Raw genomic sequence first — 18,400 nt, 5'->3', positions numbered from 1 at the left:
GCAGGAGTGGGGGGGGGGGTCCTGGCTGCCATTTCCAGCCCTCACAGAGAGTGAAGGGGTGGGGATAAGATGAACTTCTTCCTGAAGGCATGGCCTGTGAGATGGTCCAGGCTGTGGCTTCTAGTGGTCAGAAGCCCAGAGCACCCTCAGGCCAGGGGGTACCATCCACCCGTGGGGCACAAGAGAGCCCTGGGGCTGCTTTGCTTCCCAGAACACCCACCATGTGTCCCTGGAGACAGGGTGGGGAGCAAGCAGAGCGAAGGGCCTGTAGACAGCAGGCTGGGGCACAGGCTCAGACAGGTGGCTGGTGGTCCTGAATGCTGGGAAGGCGCCTGGATGTGGGGGTGGAAGCTGGGAAGGATCTAGGCTGCCTGGAAAGAGGTGGAGGCGGTGTGACAGCCACATTTCCCGTCTGCCTATCAACTTCCCTCAGGGGAAGGCCCGACATATGGGAGGTGACATGGGGAGGCCACAGCAGATGGCAGAGGAGCCCAGGAGCTGCTGGGAGGGTGTTATCCTGGGGCAGTGCCTCAAGTCCTGGGCTTCTCTGGCGACTGTGGACCCAGAGCCCCCCCAGTCTTCAGGAGCGCCTTCTCCCTCAGAAGGGGAGGGCCCTCCCTGAGCTGTGTGCTGCTTCTTCTGAAGGCTCCCCTCACCCCATGCCTTCTCTCAGTCCCTGCTCTGGGCCTCCATGGTTGCCATATCCCTCCGGCAGGCTTGGAACTGCTTGTGACCCTGGGCCTTTCCCAGGTACCCTAATTCTCATCTGTGTGAATGGAAGTGATCCTCTGTCCATCTCTCTGTTCCAGTTACCCAGATCTTAGGTAACCTTGGGTCTCCCCGCTTAAGACGCCCTAGGTCTCTCTGGAGAGTGAGGTTCATCTGGGGGTGGCTCCCATCTCACCCCACTGCTGAAGTCAGAGTTGAATGGATCCTCAGCCTCCCCTCTCCAGTCTAGGGGCCCAAAGAGGGGCTGGGGCAGGGGGAAGTGAGTCGGTGCCCAGGGCACTAGATTAAGGAGGCTGGGAGCAAGTGGCCCACTCGGGGTCACTGGAGAGTCTTCATCACAGGTCACCTGGCTGCAGGGCTGGGAACTACTAAAACCGTGGGGGCTCAGGCAGGAAGGGGTGACAGACGAAGGAATTGAGTTAATTTCCTGACTCTGCTGAGGACTCTGAGGAGGGTTGGGTGTGGTTGGGGCTATGCGAATAAACCTATTTTGGGGTCACAACCCTGGGTGACAGCGCACTGGGACTGCCTGACTGGGGGATAGACATATAAGGGACATAATGTCCCACGGGCAAAGCTGCTTGGCAGGGACATATGGCTGAGGGACAAGCCTCTTCTGAACCATTTGCATCTAGTCCTGGGTCTCTACCCCAGAAATGACAGCCACATTTTGAGGTGTTTGAAGAGAACCTCTCTGTTGATGTGTTGATTCTGACAGGAGACTTTATCAGCTGGTGGAAAACAACCAAACATGCACAGTGGACAACACGGGGAGAGTTTAAATAAAGGGCTACTTACAGAGAGTGGGTGGACCTGAGACACTGTGGTTCCAGCTCAGCAGCTATTAGCAGGTCCCCATTATTGCCCCCCTTAATCCGGGGACCTGAAGGCACGAGGAGAGGGCGCCCTTGAAGAGGCCAGCCCACTGTGGCTGGGCTCCTCCATCCCATGACGTTTCTGTTGTGTGCCACAAACCTGGTCCTGGTGCAGCCTGCACCCCCCGACCTCCCGCTCCAAGATTGTGTCCAGTGGACCAAGCTGGGCCACCAGTCCTCAGAAGGGCCAGCAAGTTCTCTTTGGGAATCCTGAGTGTACACAGCTAAAACCACAAGGATGGTCACCACAGTAACTTTGGTAAAAGGTAGAAGCTGGACACAAACCTCATGTCCCGCTCAGAGGGCAGGGCACTTGGGACTCTGGTCCATTGCCCAAAGGAAAACTGGCAGCTGCTAAAGGAACAAGCCCGGCCCATGTGCGCAGAGGGCTCCCGCAGGTCAACCAGAATGCAGGCTGCCAGGCAGCATGTGTGGTGAGAGATCATTCTGGCCAAACAGCAAATGAGACAACACATGTGGCGATGCTGCAGAGGAATCATCTGGAAGGACTCCCACAGCTGTTAACAACACTTACTTCCAAGGACGGGAGTTGAGGGGGGGGGGCCTTTCACTCTGCATACAAAGCCTTGTAGTGTCTTGTTTTGGGTTACAATAGACAAGCACAGAATTCCTTCAAGAGTGATATATGTAAAGAAGTGTTTTAGATCTGTAAAAAATGAGCACTAAAATATGGTGAAGGGGGACTGAATAGAAAAAGATGCCGGTGTTTTTCCCCAACCAGCATCTGGCAATTGCTGTGGGCCAACCAGCATGCGCTGGGCCCTCCCAGTGTGCCAGGCGCTGTGTGGGGGGGCACTGACCAGAGGAGCTGTTTGCAAAATGCCTACCATCTCAGAGAAGCAGGTAGGATATGCCCCCAAGGGGCCCACCTCCTTGTGGAACGGGGTGGGTGGGGATAAGTGGGCTCATCCCAGGGCTGCGGGGGAGGGGCGGGGGGAAGTTCACAGCCCCCACAGAAGAGCAACACGAGGGGCCAGAGATCACAGGTACTCTGGGTGGGAGCTGGGAGGGGAGGCCTGAATTGTTCCTGCCTGTTCTGGATGTGCAGGACGGGGTGGTGTAGATGGGGAACTGGCTAGACTCTGGAGGGCCTCTGACGTCCTCCAAAGATCCACGGATGCCACCATAAAGGTCCTGAGAGGCACACACCTAGCGTTTTCTCATTCTCCAGGCCTTTCCTGTGCAGGTCAGAGGGAGAGAGGGGCGGCGAGGCAATGATGGGCACTGGCCCAGCAGCATCTGGGTGACTATTGCCAGTAACCGCAGGACAGTGCCATGCACAAGGCATGCAGCGGTAATTCACCCCAGGGGCAGCTGGGCAGCCTCCTTCCCATAGCACAGCTAGAGAAATTCATTGTCCAGCTGGGCCAGAGAGGAATGAATGGCCTGCCTGGCCCATCCTTGTCCACTGACCAACAGGACAGGATCCCTGGAATCAAGGAGAAGCCAAAGATGATCCCTTGGCCAGAAAGAGCCTGAGAGACCCTCTTGTCTATCCTCCACCAGAGGAGCAAGGCTGCCCAGGGATTCCACAAATCTGTGGCAGAGGGACAGTGGACAGTGAGGCCTGGGGCTCTGAGGCCTAGAAATGCAAGTCCTGTTGACTATAGGAAAGGCCCAAGCAGGGATGACAGGTGGGTTTTCCCTCACATGCTGGCTTTTGACAAGTCCTGCTTGCCCTCACCACTGAGAAGACGAGGATCCTGAGGCTGACCCAGGAAAGTTGGCAGAGTGCCTGCGTGGGCAGCTCATGTGTGCCAAGGGCAAGAGAGGCGGGCCATGAGTCACCAGGGTCTCATGTCTGTGGTTCTGAGGACTTTCGAGGCTGGGGGGTGAGTGTCTGGTGACTCTGTAGGCGACACTGGCCTTCCAGAGGATCACTGCAGTGCACCCACCAGCAGGGCTGTGGGGGTGCTCCTGGGCAGCCAGTGCGGGTCTTTCCTGGCTCCCAACCTGCTAAAGAGCAGAGGCTGAGCTCTGGGGCTCAGGATGGTGGGTGGGCAGACACAGATGGCTTCACGTCACCACTCCATGGTCACGGAAGGCACTGCCCGTGTGTGTGCAGCGAGTAGAGGCTTCTGGTGCAGGCTTCAGCTAACAGCAACCCAGGCTGGAGGATGTCGTGCTCTCCTGGGTCTCGGGTGGACTCCCCTCCATTCCTGTAAGGATAGGAGAAGTCATGTGACCCCAACTAACACCTGCAGCTGACATGGGGCAGCCTCCCTCCCCTGCCACTGGCACCTTCCAGCGACTCTGCTGGTTAGAGCTGAGCTTGACCTCCCAGGCCTCTCAGTCAAGGCCTTGGTGACCTGGCACAGGCTGATAGGTCTGGGAAGTATTCCAGATGGTGGAACAGCATGGGGAAAGACAGAGATGGGGAGAGCCAAAGCCGGGACACATTCATGCAGCTAGGGATACCTAGTCTGGCTCATGAGGAAGCTGCCAGGAGGGCAAAGAGAGCCAGGGAGTGAGTCTGAGCTGGCAGGAAGGGTCAGGAGGGCTGAGGGCCTGACATCAGAATCATGACAAAAAGAGTTCCCCAGAGAGGACTGCACGGGAGAACAATTTAAGGGAGTGGCCTCTTGGGACAGGAGGCTGGTGGACTTGAGTTTTAAGGTGCAAGCCTGCTCCCCAGCCCCCGGCCCTGCTGTCTTTACGCACGGATGAGGTCTCCATCGCCGACCTGGAGCCGGGTGCTCTTCCTCCTCTCCAAGTCCTGTAGAACCGATTGCTCGAACGCCAGGGCAGCTACGCGGCTGAAGAATGCCTTCACGTTCTCCCCTGTGGGCCCAAGAGATGGCCCTGACCCCACTGCCTCAGCCCTTACCTGGAGATGAATTTGGGAGCCAGTGGGTGTGGATGCCAGGGTGGCCCACCTGTGGGGCTGCCTAGGGTGGCACAGTGCAAGTGATTGGGGCTGGCCAACCTGGCTTCCCACCTCCAGGGGCTCTGGGGCCCCCAGCCCCGGTAGCTCCCTCAAATCTCTGAGCCTTGGTTTCCCAGCGTCTTCTCTTCCAATTAATAAGCACTGAGCATCTCCTGTGGGCCTGGCACTGGGATGTGTGGAGATCAGAAGGGTGTCTGTTTTCCTGTCACTTCTGAGTACCTGTCCAGTGGGCAGCTGCTGTCAACTCCCACATAGAGCCTTTGTGCGTCCTCCTTCAGATATAGAAGCCCAAATGATGGAGAATAAAGAAGCTGAGAAAAAGATAAACAACTACTGGATCATGAGGGAAGAATTTGAGAGATAAATGATCCCATTAGATGAAACAATATTAGAATAATTGGGATCCCAGAAGAAGAAAGAGAGGGAGGGTCAGAAGGTATACTGGAGCAAGTTATAGCAGAAGACATCCCTAATTTGGGGAAGGAAACAGGCATCAAAATCCAGGAAGCACAGAGAAAGCCCCTCAAAATCCATAAAAATAGGTCAACATCCCCTTATCTGATAGTAACACAAGTCTCAGAAACAAAGAGAAAATCCTAAAGGTAGCGCTGGACAAGAGGTCTGTAACCTAGAAAGGTAGAAATATTAGATTGGCAGCAGACCTATTCACAGAGGTAGGCCAGAAAGGCCTGGCCTGATATATTCAAGAAATATATGAAAAATCTGCAGCCAAGGATACTATATCTAGGTAGGCTGTCAATGAAAATAGGAGGAGAGATATATCCTTCATATCCCACACATCCTTTGTGCAGAATATGAATGTCCCAAACCAAAGAGAGGTGAAGAGGACTTTGGTCCATTAGCTGGATGATTCCCAGCAGAAGCAGATGACCTCCCAGAATTGGTCATGTTACTGGCCCCCTTGATCAGGTCTCTGCCCCAGATAGCCCCAGGGCTATCCCTTCAGACAGGGCTGGAGAAGGCCAAGCGTCTGGGCACAGGGCTAGGTTCCAGCCCCCGACCTGTGTACTACCCTTGGGCAGCTATACAATCTATACAACTGCACAGGGCAATCTTGCTTGGACCATAGGGAACTCTCAGTGAATCTTCCATTACTCAAAGCGGGGAGGGGGTGGGTCCATAGGGCATGGGGGTCATTGTCAGGAAGGAGCAGAGGGAACTGGGTATGGGCACTGCCATCCATGATGGGCTGGAGGTTGTGCTTCCCCCTTGCCTTATGGTGCCTACCCTTAATACTCCCATCCTTGCCTCCCCTAGTCCTTGGTCAGATGTCTACTGTGGTCCCTTACCTGGGGTAAGGAACACAAGGCATAATTCCAGGGTCCCCAGAACTGCTGGGTCCTTCTATGAGCCAGAAATAATTGCATGTTATTTCATTTCACATCCCCCACCGCAACCAACAACTTGTGTTTTTTAAGTGCGTCCTTTGCTTCTCTGCATTTTCTAATTTTTACTCAGTGAATACATACGGCTTTTGTAATTTAAAACATGTTTCGTAGTAAAAAATGAAATGAGATGGACAGCATCACCCCATTTCCCAAATAAGGATACTGAGGCGGAGACATTAGGCTCTTGCCAGGGCTGGAGTAAGCAATGGCCCGTGGGTGAGGGCAGCTCGGGGCCTGGGGACTCCATGTGGCTGGGGGCCCCATGTGGCTGGAGGACAGACTGGTGGGCTATGAATGAAGGCCAGGGGGTCATGAGCCATGTTGCAGTGTTCTCCACAATGACATCAGGCAAGGGATGGGAGACCCCAGTTACTGGGTCTTTCTTTGTGCTAGGAGGTGCCTCTTACCCAGCTACCTTAGGATGGGTGGGCAGGATGGTACAGTGGTTACAGGAGAGGGCTATATTCCAACCCCAGCTCTGCTGCTCCCTGGCTCTGCCTCAAGGAGGAAGGGGGATGTGTCAGAGAATACGGACATAGGGCCAGGTGTTGCTCTTCCTGCTGGCCATGCTTCTGGTCTCCCCCTAGAGATGAGAAGACTGCTCTCAGGCAGTGGAAGGCCCTGCATGGTCACCAGCATAGCTGGCTGTGACTCAAGCATGCCACAGAGCCGCCGAAGGAAATTGCCAGTGCCCACTGGGGCACCAACCCCGCACCCACTCACCCGTCTTAGCTGACACCGACCAGTACTCCGCCTTCATCTCGTTGGCCAGATGCACAGCCTCCACTTCTGCCTGCTCACATGCAGCCCCTGACTGGGAGAAGCAGCCCTCCTGACCCAGCTTTTCAGGCCCTCCTGTTGGGGGCGCCCCCCCCCCCCGTGCCTCTGCCCTCCCCAGCTCATCCCTCCCCAGCACATGGGCAGAGGGTATGCCTTCCTCAGGGGTGAGATCCCAGTGATTCCTCTCTGATGAGGTGAGCACGGGTGCCCCTTACTTTCAGCTCTGGGTCTTCCAATTTCCGTCTAGGCACATCAGCACCTCCCCTTCCCTCCCCAAGCTTGGGCTGAAAGCGGCTGCATTTTCCCAAGGGCCATACCAGGCCTCTAGCTCTGGTGTGCTCACCAGAAGGTCCTTCTTTGTTCCCACAAGGAACACGAAGCAGGAGCCTGGCTCATTCTCTCTTAGTGCGTCCTCCAGCCACTGCCTAGAAGGCACAGAAGGGAGACAGGCTGATGGCATCCATCCACCTAGAGAGGTCTGAGGAAGACCAGGGGATGGGGGATGCAGATGTGGTTCTGCTCCAGGGCTGGGAGCACTGAGTCTTGAGTTGCAGGGAGGGCAGAGTGGGTTGACCAGCTGGCTGAGTGGGGCGCTGGTCCTGCTACCAACTGAGCTCTGGTTGGACTGCAGGTGGGCAGGGACACAAAAGCACCGGTCAGGGGAGGTGAGGACCCTACCCTGGTTCTGCCTTCACCCTGTGTCACCTTGGGGGAGTCCTGCCCTTTCATCCACTTGAACGATCACCCCAACCTCCCTCACAGGGCTTGGGAGAAATGGGATATGAATGCCCCAAAGAGAGGTAAAGAGGACTTTGGTCCATTAACTGGGTGATTCCCAGCAGAAGCAGATGACCCCCCAGAACTGGTCATGTTACCAGCTCCCATGATCAGGTCTCTGCCCCAGATAGCCCCAGGGCTATTCCTTCAGACAGGACTAGATGTATATATAATTTGTAGGACCCAGAGCAAAGTGAAAATGTGAGGCCCCTCAACCAGCAATGATTAAAGCTTTCAAGATGGTGACAGCAGAACTTTAAAGCAAATGCAGGCCCTTCTGAGTCCCGGCTCCTGTGTGACAGGCCTGGCTGTGTACCCTGAGCTGGTCCTGCCTTCAGCAGGTGGGTGCAAATCTTAAGGGATAATATGGTAACTGGACAGTATGTGGTCTTTGGGCAGTCAGTTCTGACAAGCAAGTATGGTCCCTTGCACCACCCACGGGGGGCCCAGCTCACGGGAGATCCCGAACCAAAGGGGACCAAAAAGGCCACAGAGTCTCAGACTTGCCTGGTGTGCTCCAGGGTCTGCACGTCAGTGAGGTCAAAGGCTGTGATGATCACTGGACACAGGGAGAAGCCAAGAACCGGTCAGCAATAGGTGAGACAATAGGTGTACAAGGAGGGGCTCCCCTCAGGCAGCTCCCTGTTCCCCAAGAGAAACCCAGAGAGGAACCTGGCTCCCGCAGAACTGCTGGAGTGGTCCCCCCAGGCAATCAGCCCTAATCCCCAGTATGGAGGCTAGGAAGGACACACCCCATGGCTGCCTCTTGGGACCTCCCACCCACCACTCTCTCTGACCCATATCCAGAGGCCCAGCCCCAGAGGACATCCAGGGATGCAAGATGAGCCCATGGGCTTCTGTGTTCAACTCTCCCTTCTGCCACTTACAGCCAAGAGAGCTCAGGTGAGGGCCTTAACTGCTGAGAGCCTCAGTTTCCCCATCTGCGAAATGGTGAGAACAATACCTCAGGCTTTCAGGGGTGCTGTGAGGTTTAAGCAAGAACAGCTATTTTTACAAGCTTGGGTCTAGAGCCTGACATAGGACTTTCGACCAACAGCAGCTATGGTTATGAGGGCAATTAGCAACCACCAGCTTTAGGGGAACAATGTCTGAGGAGCTGGGTGGTTCTCATCTCTGGATCCACCCAGGTTCTGTGGTGTCCAGGATCCTGCTGGAGTCCTGAGGGGAGTCCCATGTGGCTCAGAAAGGCCGGCTCTCTACTAGGCCCGGGGGTGTGAGCAGAGCCAGGCAGAACTTTACCTGCAGCTTGGCTGAAAGCTGCAAGAGGCCCCTGAGGCAGAGGGGAATGAAGCAAAGGAGGATACTGAGAATAGTGACGGTGGCAGGCCAGGCTGTAGTTCCCAGGGTTGTATCAGGTGCCTAACACCTCATCTTCAAGGGGTGTTGTCCCCGTTAGAAGACAGGCCAGAGCTGGAACTCCAACCCAAGGCCAAGGGACTCACGGTTTATTTCCCGGTTTTGCTTTTTCCCCAAACCTCAAATGGCAATGTTATGATTTCTTTTTACCAGTATCGAGTAGATGTAAATGGGTCTCATAACGTGAGCCTGGTTTTGGATACTGTGAATGGCTCTCATGTCTCCCACTGAAACCCCTGGGGGAACTGGGGTTGGAGTGGGGAACTTGTCTGCAAGGCCTGTCCAGTACCTGGGCCACCCCCTGGCCCCCCACTGGCAGGTGCAGTCCTTCTGTGGCCCCTCTGCTCCTCCCCTCTAGCCTCGTCTCCTTGCACCTCCTCCAGGAGTCAACTATGCTCTTCTTTTCTGGGGTCTCTGGACATGCACCTCCCCCTCTGAGCATCCTTCTGAGCTGAAACTGGCTGAGACTCCTAGGGAGCATCGACCAGCACAGGGTCCCTGAAGGATGTGACTGCCGAGGCCAACCCCAGGCCCGGCTGGCTCGAAGGCAGTCTCCTCAGCCCCGAGGACTGGCCAGGGATTTTCTCAGTGGTTCCTGGAGGGCAGATTTGGTACCCGTGCAGAGGGCCCGGACTTCTTGCTATGAGCCCAGTGGGAGCCTCCTGCTGTACACGGCTGAGGGCCCCACCATTGCTATCACCCGGATGCTCACCCTGGGCACCCCGGTAGTAGGCAGATGCAATGCACTTGAACTTCTCCTGCCCTGCTGTGTCCCAGCTGTGTGGTAGCAGAGACAGAAAGGGAAAAAGAGAGGGGGCAGATTAAGCAATTGCAGTGGTCTGAGCCAGCAGGCTGGTGGGGCTGTGGGCAGGCAGGCCTGAGGGCTTGTGCCAACTACCAGCCAGAGGTCCCCACCCACAATTCCTCACGATTTCCTTCCTAAGGTGCCCTATGGGGCAATTCCCTGACTGGATTCACCGTGGGGGAGGGTCATGCCCTAGTTCCACTGCCTAGATGAATGGAGGGGTGGCGGTGTCTAACAGGGACCTGGTTTGTATCTCCTGGGTGACTCTGATCAGGTAGCTCTGGCTCTCTGGAGAAAGGGAGCCCTGGTTCTATGGAAAAGAATGCAACAACTGATTAATGATATCTGCCATTGGCACGTATAGGACAGGGGACACACATACTGAGATCTACTGGCTCTGGTTTAGAACCAGGCAGGTGGTCACTGTGCAGAGCTGAGTCTGAAAACCCATCCCTTTTTAAAATTAACAGATCAGAATTAAACTTTCTGCCATAAATGGAAAAGCAGACAAGTCATGAATAAGAGCTCAATAGTCTGCAATTTTTTTGAAGTGATTCAGCATGACGCAGAACTTTTTGGCCCTATTCTGTCATTAATTCATTCATACTGTCTTTTGCTTCTGAAGATCACGCTGGGTGGGAAGCTGGGAGGGTGGCTTGGAGATGGTGCCAACTGGATAACTGGCAGTGGAGGGACAATGAGAAGGTAAGCCAGGACAGTGTATCTGTTCTAGTTAGATAAGGCTGGTGGCCACAAGGAGGATCCCAGCACAGGCCGTTCTCTGCCTGGCTCCACCTTGGCTGTCCCATCAGCTCTGTGTGCCTCGTTCTCTTGGCTTCAGAGCCCCTCGGTCCTGCAGCCCTGCAGCCCTGCATTTTCACGGCCTCTTCTGCTCTGGTCTGGCCCTGACTCTCCCTCGGGCAAGATTCGGTGGTGCCATCTGTGTCTAGAACTGCACTGGAGCTGTTCTCAGAGAAGCAGGCATTATCATGACAGAGTTTAGAGCTGAGGCCATGAGAAGGTGAACTCCATTCTGATGACCATGGATCCCCAGGGTAAGCCCAGGCAGAGCTTAGAGGATTGAGGAATGAAACCAGAGGAGCAGGTGTGACCCCCCAGAGAGAGAGAAAAGAGAAGGGGAGGGACCAGGACAGAGGCAGCAAGCAAGAAGGGTACAGGGGCAGCTAGGAGGAGAGCCTAGGAAAGGGAGGAGGCCACACAGGAGAACCTGGAAGGGCTAGTGACACACAGACAGACCTGCTGTAACTTCCAGGTGCCAGAGGAGATGGACAGCTGGGTCCAGGGCCCTGGAGGGAAAGTGTGAGCCTGGAGGAGAGACTCTGGGCTGTTCTGAGGGAAACAAGAGGGGAGGGGCTGAAGCCAGCAGGCTACCAAGAGGCAAAGACATGGGGTCTGGCAGGGAAGCAGACAGAGGGAGAGAGACAGGGGAAGTGGAGTCAGAGCAGAGGGGTGAGGAGGAGGAGGGGGGGTATGTCAAGCCTGGGGAAGGCACGTGGACTAGGTGGTCTCCACCAGGCCTTAGCATGCAGGGACCATTTTGGGCTCCACTTTCCAGATGAGAACAGATGCTCAGAGGTCTGAAGTGACTTGCCAGAAGTGACCCCGCTGGCCTGATGAATGGGATCACTGAGGGCCAGGCAGGCCAGGGGCAGAGACCTGAAGCCAAAACATGAGCGGCAGGTATCAGGGAGGACAAAGGTGGATGGGCACATCAGGCTGCGAGGACTTCCCCAGGTCTGATGACCAACGTGAGACACCCATGGGGGTGAGGGAGTATACGGGGCTTTGAGGAACTGGAAAAGCCCAGGGTCATATACCCATCCCTGTTTGTCCAGACAGGTCCTCACTGAACACCACAGGGCACAGTCCAGAAGGAGCTCACTGCGGCTTTCCCCATGGGTCTCCCTCCACAGAGCCCACCCATGAGCCACACAGGAAATGGTGTGACATGAGGGCAACTTACATCTGCAGGCTGTAGGGGATGCCAGCGATCTCAAAGCGTTCAATTTCAAAGTCTACCCCGATGGTGGCCTTGTAGTCACGGTCAAAGACATTCTTGCAAAACCTGAGGGAGTCGAGGAAGTCATCAGAGAGGCTATGTGGAGAAGCTTTGCTCATGACAGTGCAAGTCAGCAGGCAACAAAAAGGCCACCCATAGGGAATATAAGGAGATGATGATGGTCCACGAAGGTACAGAGAAGACAGACAGAGCTGTCATTGAGAACTGTGTTGGGGAAGAGGGGCTGCGGCAGCCTGGAAGGCAAAGGTCAGGGCCAGTGAAGTCTGAGCCCATGGTCCTGGGGGATGGTGTCATGAATGCCAGGGTCCTAGGACACTGCACCCCTCCGCCCGACCTGCTGCTCCCTGATGCCTTGTATCCCCTCTGAGCTGTGGTTTCCAGAAGCCACACAGTTTTGACTATGACAATGTTAACTGGGCCTCCCCAGGGAAAGGCGTGACAACCAATGCCAAGAGGTGTGGCCAGAGGGCGCACCTGTGGATGAGGCTGGTCTTGCCCACGTAGAGATCGCCAACGACAACCACCTTGGAGAGTCGCAGCCTGTGAGGGATATGGTTGTGTTGCTTACAAGCATGGCTACAGAGCATCTTCACACGTACAGGCCATTCCTTCCCTGAGCTCCCCACTCATGAGCCACGTCTCAATCCTTGACAGGGTACGGGGCACTCTGGGATGTCTGTCTCCATCCCTGGCACTCAAGGGGAGGGCAGGAGGGCCTGCATTTGTTCTTGGGACTGTGCTGACCCTGGGGCTGTATACTCTTGACCCCAATGGGCCCAAGCCCTGTTGTGAAGGTCAGAACTGGGCGTGAGGGGAGCCTGAGTCTTGTTCTGATGGAGAAGACAGAGAAGTCCCAGGTGCAGCTGTGTCCAAGCTGGGGGCATGTGCAGTAAGGAACCTGGAGCATGCCAAGGGTGCAGACACCTTTGTGTCTGCCAAGGGGATACAGCCACGGGGACAGAGCACCAGCACCCTCCGACACATGCCTGGGGCTGCATGGGCTCCTGCTTTTAGCAAGCAGGACACCTCTGTCACCTATTGCCTTGGAGGTGTCTGCAAGGGCCACGCAGCCCCCACGAGGTGAGCAGTGGACAGCACTCAGGCCAGGACTCAGCTCTGGGCTATGGCTTGAGGTAAACTGGCTGTGAGGTTCTTGGGCTCTCCAGGGACCTTGCTCACTGAGAGTAGCCACCACCCCAATCCCACCCTGTGTGTATCCTGCACTCCCTGTGGCACCATGCCTGGGACGTGGGTGGAAGTTTCGGCAGCTCATGCCAAAGGAGCTCAATGGGCAAACCTCTGAAAAGGTACTTCCTCTGCCTGCAGACAGCAAGAAGGCACCTGTGTCACCTGGTGACCTGGTACAGCTCCCCTGGCCATGTGTGGGGGCACAGAGGCTGTGTCTTCTCTGCTCCCAGGGGACCTCTGGTCCTGGAGCAGGGTGGACCTGACTCCACCTGTCAAAGTTTTATGGGAGCACCCACTGTGCCTCAGTTTCCCATCTCCCAGAGTCATTGTGAAGGGTCAGAGAGGTAATCTGGGTGAAGTACCTTGTACAGAACCAGCCCTCCCTAACTGGGGGCCTGTGCTCTCATTCCGTGACCATGGCTGGGATGGCCATTTTGACCTGAGCCTGGCCTCACTCTGCACCCCCTGGGGAACCTCCGAGCTGGGCTTCCACTGAAAGCTCACCACACCTGTGTGACAGCTGGGAGCTCCTCAGGAGGAGAGGCAAAGCAGGCCCCGATACATGCGTGTTAAGAGAAGGAGTAACTGAGGTGCCAGGGTGGCTCAGTTGGCTAAGCATCTGCATTCGGCTCAGGTCATGATCCCAGGGTCCAGGGATCGAGCCCTGTGTCGGGTTCCTTGTTCAGCGGGAGGCCTGCTTCTTCTCCCTCTCCCTCTGCCTGCTACTCTGTCTGCTCGTGCTCTCTCTGTCAAATAAATAAAATCTTTAAAAATTTCAAAAGAGAGAGACAGGAGTAACTGCTGCGAGGTCCCTGTGCTGGCAGGGCTAGGTGGCGCCAGGTGCTACCGAGGTGGGAACAGAACAGACACAACCCTTGCCCTCACAGGCTGGGTCTAGTGGGGAATCCAGAGAGGCAAACTCGTAATTCTGTGAGATAAGTGTCTGGGACCCAGGGGGGCACCCTGGCCAACCCAGGCTGGGGCATGGGGGTAGCACAGGACTCCCCTAATGCTCTGTTAGAGAGGGACTGACCTTCCAAACGCTCCTGCTTTATTTCCGGTGATGAATGCAGGTGGGGAAATGTGGGTGTGGACAGGGTGTCTGGAGAATAGCGTACACGGGAAAGGCTGGTGAGCGGAAGGGTAGGAAAGACATTCCAGACAAAGGAAGCACACATGTGCCGAGCCCTTGGGCTGAAAATCAGCCCCGTGACTTACTGAGAAAAGGGAAAGCTGTTCTCTATGGCAGATGTTCTCTATGGCAGCAAAGCCAGACAAAAATGCCGATCGGCTCCAGGCCCGTACTGGACTGTATGGGTGTGGTCTGGGTAAGTGTTTCACTTGTTCTTCATACATTCATCCATGCATTCACTCCTTGCCGCTGCCTCCCCCCGCCACATTCTGTGTCCCCTGGGTCATGGGGTCACTCACCCCACGGTCCCTGTGTTCCTGCGCTGGCAGGTGGCGCTGACCTGTCCATGGAAGTGTTCCTTGAGCTGCAGGCAGGCATCAGGCGTGTACCACTGGAAGGGACAGACAGATGGGCATTTCATCCTGCGAAGCTGCAACTCCATCACCAAGTGGGGCAGTGAGGCGGTGACTTGCCTCCCAGCATTCCCTCCCTCCTGAAACTTGAAACTCCGGTTTGTTAGTTTTCCCTGACCCCCCTGTCACATCCATCCTTTGTGCCCTCAGTGGCCCTGACTCCAAGCTCCTATGAGTCCTGAGGACCAGCAGCAGGGGCCAGGCTAGACCGAAGGCCCCAGGTGGCAACTCAGAGAGCGGGGTCTCGCCAGCAGCAGCTGTGTCCTTGCTGTGGGCATGTGGCAGGTCTCTGTCCTCTCTGGACCTCTTTAGGTGAGAGGAGGGGTGGGCTGTAAGGGCCCTTTTAACTCCACGATCCTTCCATGCCTCTGGTGGATCCTGGATGCCATTTTTGCTTTAAAAATGTGTTGTCTGTGTGTATGGAAAATGTCCTGGAGGGCTCTTTGGGGTCTTCCACAGTTCTTGGAAAGCAGGTCTGGGTTATGGTTGAAGAACATGACCGCAGGGTCAGGAAGACCTGTGTCTCCCCTTAGCTGCTGTGTGATCCCAGGCAGCTATCTAATGTCTCTGAACTTTAATTTCCCCATCTGTAAGCTGGGGGCATAAAATGAAATGACGCTTTAAAGCCATTAGCGCAGACCCAGCCTGGCATATACTAAGCACTCAACAAATGTTCGTGGCTATTAAGATGTTACAACATATGTTGAACACACATTTGTTTTGTAATCAGAAAAGATGATATTAAGGAAACTGAAGGCGACTGCTGTGTTTTGCCCTCAGATTGGTGGAGGCTGGGGGTGGAGTATGGTAAGGACGTGGGGAAAAGGGCATCATTAGAAGCTGTTAGTGTGCTCTGCTGTGATATGGCAGTGGTCCCCCGGGGCCACCTGTTCTGTCCTTTGGGGCACTGCTTGAACCCATGGCTCCCCTGTGACAAGGACTCCACCCCCACCCCAAGCCGTAGTGTTTCTTCTGAGTTTCCAGGCACTGAGATGGGCTCTTTCCTGGCCCATCTGCCCCATCAGGCATATGTCCCCCAGGCACGGTGGAGGCAGCAAAGACTAGAAGAAGGAGCTTTACAAAAGGGCAAGTCACAACACCCCAGTGAGCCCATTTCCTCATCTGCAAAGTGAGGACACTCATAATAGCAGCTCTTCTTGTGGTCGTTGGAAGATCAAATGGGTAATGCAGGTGAAGAGCTTAGCTTCACAGCCCACATTTGTGTGTAACAGTGTCAGCTACCTCATGAGGAAGCAGGCTGCTTTCTCCTGTTAACTTTCATGTCAGCTTCAAACTGGGGACAGCCTGGTCATGGTGGTGGTCATTGGAGGAATCTCACCCTTTTGGGTGCACTGAAGAAATGTAGTAGGGAAGACTGGGCAGAAAGTGGGAGCTGATTTTAGAAACAGGGAAACTGAGGCACAGAGTAAGAGAAGGGACTTGCCCCACCTGACCACGCATTTCTCAGGTCTGAAGTGTGTGGCCCTGGGATAGAGGATGAACTGCCACACACAGGACGGGGGAGAATCTCACTCTGGGTGAAAGCACGATGGATGCCCCAGGCTGCCTCTCAGGGTAGGGGAACATTGGAGCCCTGGAGTCAGACCCAGGTCAAGTCCTGGCTCTGCAGCGCCCAGCTGTTGACTCCAGGCAGCCCTCCTTACCTCTCTGAGCCTTGCTGATCTGTTCCGGAAATGGAGTCCTCTGTCCCATGAGACCTGAACTGTTTTGTGCTGATCACACTTCCCTTCCTTTCAGCTCACTAAACATTAGGGTCCATCATCCCTAGTGACCACAGTCAAGCTCTCTAAGGAAGCAATTTGTTTGGGCCTCTGTTGAGATGGAAAATTCTGGGGGAGCTGTCCCCAGGTCCGAGGCACCACTGCTTTCTTTGTGGGTGTGTAGAGGCAGAAAAGGTGAGAAGGTATGACTGCAGACACAGATTACCCAAAGTCTGCAGTCACCTCCTTCCTCCTTACCAGCCTGGGCACAGAATTCAAAAGACAGAGAGGTCATTCCATGGAGAGGATTTTTCCCTCTATACCTGTCCCAAGTCACATGGAAGCAACCACTAATGGAAGGATCTTCTGTGTCCTTCCAGAGATATTTTTGGCAAGTATAAACAAACACATACATTTGTTTTCTCCCCTCTCCTTTTTCCACCCATGGGAGTACGCTAGGCACACTGCTCCATTCCTTGCATTTTTACTTAATTGACTGGCCTTCACTGCACATCCACTCCTGAAGGGAAGCTTCTGTCTCTTGTGGCAGTAGTAGCATTTTGCTGTTGAAGCAGCACCCCCTGGAGGACATTTACATTGTATCTGACCTGCTTTATGAACTGCTCCAAGGCCTGGCCTTGAATGACGGGATCAGAAGGCAGGGGCATTGCAATGGTGGGAAATATTGTCCCACGACCTGTCTAGGGGTTGGACCAATTTGCATTGCCTGATGCGATTTATACTAGATTTTAATACACATGGAAGAGCCCTGTTTTCAGCAGGAACCGGAGGTGGAATGGTAAGGAGAGAGGAGGCTGGATTTGGTGTCAGGAAACTAGAGTGCTATTTTGATAATAGTAATAATAAGGAAAAAACAGCAGTGAGCACGACTCAGGTAAGGGATTTCCCATTTACCAACAGCCAGGAACCCAATGTGAGTTTTTATCCTTATGTACCAGCAGGTCTGAGAGGTTGAGTAACTTGCCCACAGTCACACAGCTTAAAGACAGAGTCAGAATTCACACCCAGGACTGTCTGACTGCAAAGTTTGTGTCTTTAATCTCCATGCAACATGGTCTCCTGCTGTCACCCTTAACTTGCTGGTCCACCTTGGGCAAGTCAGGGCCAAGTGTCCCTGTTTCTAAAGAAGTCTAGTAAGTTCCCAGGGTCTGTTAGAGAGGGACTGACCTCCCCCATGCTCCTTCTTTGTTTCCAGTGATGAATGCAGGTGGGGAAATGTGGGTGTGGACAGGGTGTCTGGAGAGTAGCGTACACGGAAAAGGCTGGCTAATGACCCTCTCTACCTTAGGGAAGCTGGTGATGATGCGGTCCCTGCTCACCGGCGGCCCCAAAGGTGTCAGCGAGGACCTCATCCTTGCAGAGTGTCCTGTGGACCAACCAGGGGACAGAGAGTTAGGGAGCCGCACAAATCCCTGGGGACTCAGTAGCTATAAACACTGATCCACACCTCTTTCTCCGTCAGGGAAACTGGCCAGAGGCCATATTTTTCCATCTGCAGGCAGTTTGGCTGGTGTGGGCATGGAGAAGACCCAGCTTTCCCCGCCCTGCCTAGAAGTCAGGGAGACCTGGGTCTCCTCCTGCCAGGTGTTTAACCAGGAGTGGTCCCTCTCCGACCTTACCACAAATGCCAAGCTGTGCATCATCACAGCCCAGGGGGAGGAATCGGAACTGGAGTGGTCCTCTGCTCTTCCTCTTCGAGGTCTGAAGGCTCTGGGTGGGTGAGGGGCCTTAGGTTTCAGCCATCAGGCATTTCCCCCTGTCGCTTTACCGCACCCAACGCCTGGCCCCTTAACCCCTATTGTGCAGCCCTGCGTCTCCTGTCCTCCTCCTCTTCCCACTAGGGTGGACTTGGTCAAGTCCTTAACCAGGCCTACCGTCCTCCCGGACCTGACCCCGTCCTCCTTCAGGACCAACACGGGCCTGACCCAGGGCAGGCGCTCAGGAAATGAGGAGGCCCCAGGGCTGCAGGCCGTGACGCCCACCCAAGCAGGACCTCCGGGACGGGTCGCAGCGGTGCGGACTAAGGTGGGACAGAGTGGGCGGCGGACTCACCCGCGGAGGTGGCAAAGGCTCTGGAAGCTGCGCGGCCTGGTCTGGTGGGGCCTGTGGCTGCGATCACCATAGCAACTAGCGCCCCGCGGGACCCGCCGACATCTGACGAATCCCGGGCGTCGGGGACGGGATCTGGGCGGGGCTCGCAGCGGAAAGAGTCCCACACGTAGTT

The 18,400-nt window shown here is 55.2% G+C and overlaps 1 protein-coding gene across 3 annotated transcripts; it reads right to left on the bottom strand.

Annotated features, from left to right (window-relative positions):
- Positions 1-1,404: 1,404 nt before the first annotated feature.
- On the bottom strand, positions 1,405-18,313 carry LOC111142489 (RAB36, member RAS oncogene family). 3 transcript variants are annotated; one of them, XM_022495692.1, is made up of 11 exons: positions 18,229-18,298; positions 17,460-17,542; positions 14,321-14,412; positions 12,176-12,241; positions 11,645-11,746; positions 9,568-9,632; positions 7,986-8,037; positions 7,045-7,126; positions 6,645-6,735; positions 4,287-4,406; positions 1,405-3,784 (listed from the first exon to the last, which is right to left on the bottom strand). In XM_022495692.1, the coding sequence occupies exons 1-11, from the start codon at positions 18,296-18,298 to the stop codon at positions 3,720-3,722; spliced, it is 888 nt and encodes a 295-aa protein (XP_022351400.1). In that variant the 3' UTR covers positions 1,405-3,719. The 3 variants fall into 3 exon arrangements, with proteins under 3 accessions (XP_022351400.1, XP_022351403.1, XP_022351401.1); XM_022495695.1 differs by having other exon boundaries at positions 3,654-3,784; positions 7,045-7,122; positions 7,982-8,037; positions 18,229-18,313; XM_022495693.1 differs by lacking the exons at positions 7,986-8,037; positions 9,568-9,632 and having other exon boundaries at positions 3,654-3,784.
- Positions 18,314-18,400: the final 87 nt, after the last annotated feature.

Source organism: Enhydra lutris, unplaced genomic scaffold (genome assembly GCF_002288905.1).
Source record: "Enhydra lutris kenyoni isolate GAN:26980312 unplaced genomic scaffold, ASM228890v2 scaffoldscaffold8, whole genome shotgun sequence".
In the NCBI taxonomy this organism is placed as follows: Eukaryota; Metazoa; Chordata; class Mammalia; order Carnivora; family Mustelidae; genus Enhydra; species Enhydra lutris.
This window is presented reverse-complemented; position numbering and strand designations above follow the sequence as displayed.

Excerpts from the sequence above, each read along its gene's own strand:
- LOC111142489 (XM_022495695.1), bottom strand. The coding sequence starts at position 18,298 with ATGGTGATCGCAGCCACAGGCCCCACCAGACCAGGCCGCGCAGCTTCC. Across the intron at positions 8,038-9,567 it reads CTACTACCGGGGTGCCCAGG|TGATCATCACAGCCTTTGAC; the intron begins GTGAGCATCCGG and ends CCCTGTGTCCAG. Across the intron at positions 7,123-7,981 it reads CCCTGGAGCACACCAGGCAA|TGGCTGGAGGACGCACTAAG; the intron begins GTCTGAGACTCT and ends CCTTCTAGGCAG.